Source organism: Notothenia coriiceps, unplaced genomic scaffold (assembly GCF_000735185.1).
Source record: "Notothenia coriiceps isolate Sejong01 unplaced genomic scaffold, NC01 NC01_scaffold00006735, whole genome shotgun sequence".
Lineage (NCBI taxonomy): Eukaryota > Metazoa > Chordata > Actinopteri > Perciformes > Nototheniidae > Notothenia > Notothenia coriiceps.
In genome coordinates, this window is record NW_011339436.1 from 15,696 (window position 1) to 19,715 (window position 4,020).

A 4,020-nucleotide genomic window follows, 5' to 3' on the forward strand; every position below is an offset into this window, starting at 1 on the left:
ATCAAGATTAAACAGACGCTCACAGCGGGGGGTAAACGGAGAGATCATGTAAACCCTCGACGGGGGGGGGGCAGTGAAAGGAATTACTAATCTGGGGCACAATGGACCGTGTTTTGATTGGCAGCTCATTAGATTTAAGGACAGATCGGACATTTCTAAATGTTGTCTACTCGCCCAGAAAGACCGTCTCAATTTGGTCTTTCCAGGAAAGCAGAGGGTCTATCACTACACCCAAGTATACAGATCAAGCACCAGACACTTTTTAAGTTGACTTTACTTTTTGACTTGAAGTATTTGTATGAAAGTAGCTGCTTGAGTTTTTCATTACGGATGATGCGTGCACTTAGTGTAATGTAATGTTGCCAAGCCATGGCCCGTACCTGTCTGAATTGATCGTCGAAGCCCCAGTCGGCCTGTCCGTTGGGGGAAGTTGCAGATTGGGGTCCCGCCGGAGAAAGACCCTCATCTGGTTCCTGCTTCACTCTGATTGGTGGAGAGGCAGATCTCTGAGGGGCGGACGCCGAATAACTACCAAACGGACGAGGAGGGATTCTGGAGGCGTTTTGCTGCAGAGCGAGGGTCTGCTTTCTGAGAAACTCCAAACCACTCGCACTCCCTTCCTCTTCCTCACTGCCTTCATCTCCCTCCATCATCTCATTATCATCATCCTCATCCTCCTCCCCTCCTCGATCTTCATCATCCTCTCTTTCCGAGTCGACGCTGCTCTGATTGGACACTCTCGGAGGCAACATTACCCCGGGAACACCGAGGGCTTTTCCCATGAAACTGGCCGCTCCAGATGCTCTTGCTGCCGTGAGGATCGCCTGCTGAGCGGCCACTTGTTGAGCGTACATGATGTGAGCTTCACGAAGTTTCCTCTCCTTCCTCTCCATCTCTAGACGGGCGTGTTGTTGGCGTTGGAGCTGCTCCATCACGGCCTCCAGCTTCATGCCCCCCGAGGAGCCGCTCTGAGGGAAGCCCACTCCTCCTGAGGCGTCCTGAGACATGCTGGGCTGTGGAGAAGGAGAGACAAGGATCCAAATATGAGAAACGAGTCACAAAATTCAAGCCACTGAACGCATTCAAATACCTACAAATATGACTATGACGTACTGTAGGGGTAATAAAGTGACATTAGAATGAAATTAAAGCAAGACATGATGCATGGAAAGTCACAAACATGCCACTGAATGGAGGTTATTACAAAGAAATACCCACTTGTTACTTAAATGGTAACGTTATTTGTTCTTTCGGTAGGTAACTAACTACACACACAAAAGTAATGTTTAGCTGCACCACTACTGCAACATATAGTAAAACTAGTCTTTTTGTATTAAATGTAGCCCTACTACTCCCCTTAACATATTAAGCTTGCTTTAAAATAGTCCAAAGGAAAAGTTGATATAACTTCTGATATCTTAATTAAAGAGGAAAACAGTCAACCAGAGTTCAAATCAACCTGAATGTCATTACACCATTATAGTTGCAATTAGCATTAGTTGCGCTAATTAGCTTTAGTTAGCATTATGCGGTCAACAGTTAAGAAAATGGCTTGGACAATTTTGGAGTGGTTTTAGGGAGTAATTGAGGATGCTGAATCCATTTCTTCCAATTTCAGGATCAGAAATGGCAGTTTTAAACAGAAAATAGCCATATTTGAACACCTGGAGGACTGATTTTGATGAATTGTGGGCACATTTTGATGCTTTTGAAAACGCTGGATCATTTGTATCGGACAGATAGCTTCTATTTTCTTCATAGGTTTACTTCAACTCAGTTTAAAGTTGTAGGATATTAGACCACAGTCACTCTAACAGTCTTATTATACAGGAACAAATGCATGCTCCTTGCACACTTCAGAAAATCAAAGCTGCACTAGAAACCCAGGAGTCTGATTTGTACATAAGAAAATACCATGGATAATCCAACCGTGTCTTCATGTAGTAAAAGCTTCTTGATCTTTAGTCAATGTTTGAACTGAGGGCCTGAGCTGAGAGAGTGGGAACATCCTCAGCATCTCAAAAACAAACCATACTTGTATAAACAAAGAAAATATGTATACTGAGGTGACGTAGGGGCTCTGAATGTGTACAATAACTCCCTGAGCATGTGTAAAAGCAGAGACATACCACAGTAATGTCACCAGGCTCATTGCAAAACAGATACAACCATTGCAAACAAATGAAAGCAACCTCAAATGTCTTTAAAGGAGTCCTTCAAAAATGCTTTAACACCAACAAAACACAATACATTGGTATCACCATGTGAGAAAAAGCATGAAAATGCTAACAAAGTATTCCTATGATGTATCGTAAAGGGATTGTAATGCCAAAAATATGAGCATTAAAAGCCTTTTTCAGAGCATTGGTGGAAATATTTGGTCCCAATTACTATTGAGTTTTAGCACTGACAGTAAAATGGTCCTTTGAAAGCCAATTACTTTGGACAGGAGGAAGTTCAAATACAGCAGAATCGAAAACTAAACGACTAGAAAAAGCAGTTCAAGCTTCTTTAAATTGAAAAGATGATCAAATTGACATTATAATTAAATTATAGCAAGATATGATGCATGGAAAGTCACAACAATGAAACTGAATGGAGGTTATTACTAAAGAAATAGCTACTTGTAACGTAAATGCTAACGTTATTTGTCATTTCATTAACTACACACACACACACACACGCACACGCACACACGCACACACGCACACAAAAACACAGTCATGTTTAGCTGTACCAGTACTGCAAAAATACTAGTAGCCTATTGTTATATTACATGTAGTCCCTACTCTCCATTCACATACCTGTTCAAACTAGCATTAGCTGCTTTACAAAAACAGTCAACCAGAGTTAAAATAAATCCGTAAAAAATGTCAGATGTGGAAAGTAACTAAGTACATGTACTTAAGTACAATTTTGAAGTGCTTATACTTACAACTACTACTTTATACTTTTCATCAACTACATGTATTTGAAATCTTTAGCTTCTTTGTGTGAACTTTTAACCTAATGGTTCTCTAAGAAATAAACAAAAAAGGTACAAAAAAGTAGAATTATCCAAAAAATTACAAATTTAAATAGTTTTTTAATCAAAACCTTGTTTATCTACAAGAGTAAATGCTAATTGATGAAATAATCCTCTCATATTATCTAATAATGGCATAGTAATAAATGACACATGGAGGCTATTTTTCAGCATAATTACTACTTTTTAATCTTTAAGTACTGTACATTTAGCTGATTTGTACTTTGACTTAAACACGCTTTCCAGTGCAGTACTTCTACCTGTAATGGAGTATTTTATATTTAATGTATTATTTAAGTGAAGAACACTTCTCCCAGCTCCTTTCCGCTTTAGCTGGCTGCCACATCCTCACTAATGGATGTTTGTGAAACCGTCAAACAGGCAGAACTACAACAGAGAGACATAAAGAAGGGTTTGAATCAGTATAAAGAGTAACCTACCATAAGGTCAAATATCAAAGTTTTCTTCAGTTTTTTGGGGAAATGACTTTTCACAGCTGGTTCCAGATAAATGTAAAGGACTCACCATCTGTGCCTTACTGCTGCTCGAGTTGTCCACCATCCCTCCTTCCTTCCTCGAATTTATCCTTCCCTCGTTTGTGGCACTGGTTCAAACACTTGTAAACACACACACACATACACACACACACTCACACAGACTCAGAGATACATGCACCGACCGATCCTCCTGCAGAAAGCCCGCTGTGTGAGTGCTGTTTCCGGGGCAAACCTCTCCGAATAGTCCCACTGGTTTTCTGGCTCTTTTGGCCCCCTGTAATTTTAGGGATTTCCTGGTTTAATAGCAAAGGGCACCGACTGGAAAACGGCCCGGTCTCATTTCTCATTTCTCGGGGAGGTAACTCCCTTCAGTCGCTTTTCTTTTTTTCCTCCCTTCAATTGAGTGACACCCCCCGCGTGGCGCATTACGCCCCGCCCCCTGACAGCAGAGTACTCGAGTACAAGTACTAATACTCATTGTAGGAATACTCAGTTACT

The 4,020-nt window shown here is 41.0% G+C and overlaps 1 protein-coding gene across 1 annotated transcript; it reads right to left on the minus strand.

Annotated features, from left to right (window-relative positions):
- Nucleotides 1-380: 380 nt before the first annotated feature.
- On the minus strand, nt 381-3,815 carry LOC104943764 (AT-rich interactive domain-containing protein 3A-like; the record flags this gene model as incomplete). Its single annotated transcript, XM_010769228.1, has 2 exons — nt 3,551-3,815; nt 381-1,013 (listed from the first exon to the last, which is right to left on the minus strand). Coding segments are annotated over exons 1-2 (669 nt in total), but the record flags the coding sequence as incomplete, so codon positions are not given.
- Nucleotides 3,816-4,020: the final 205 nt, after the last annotated feature.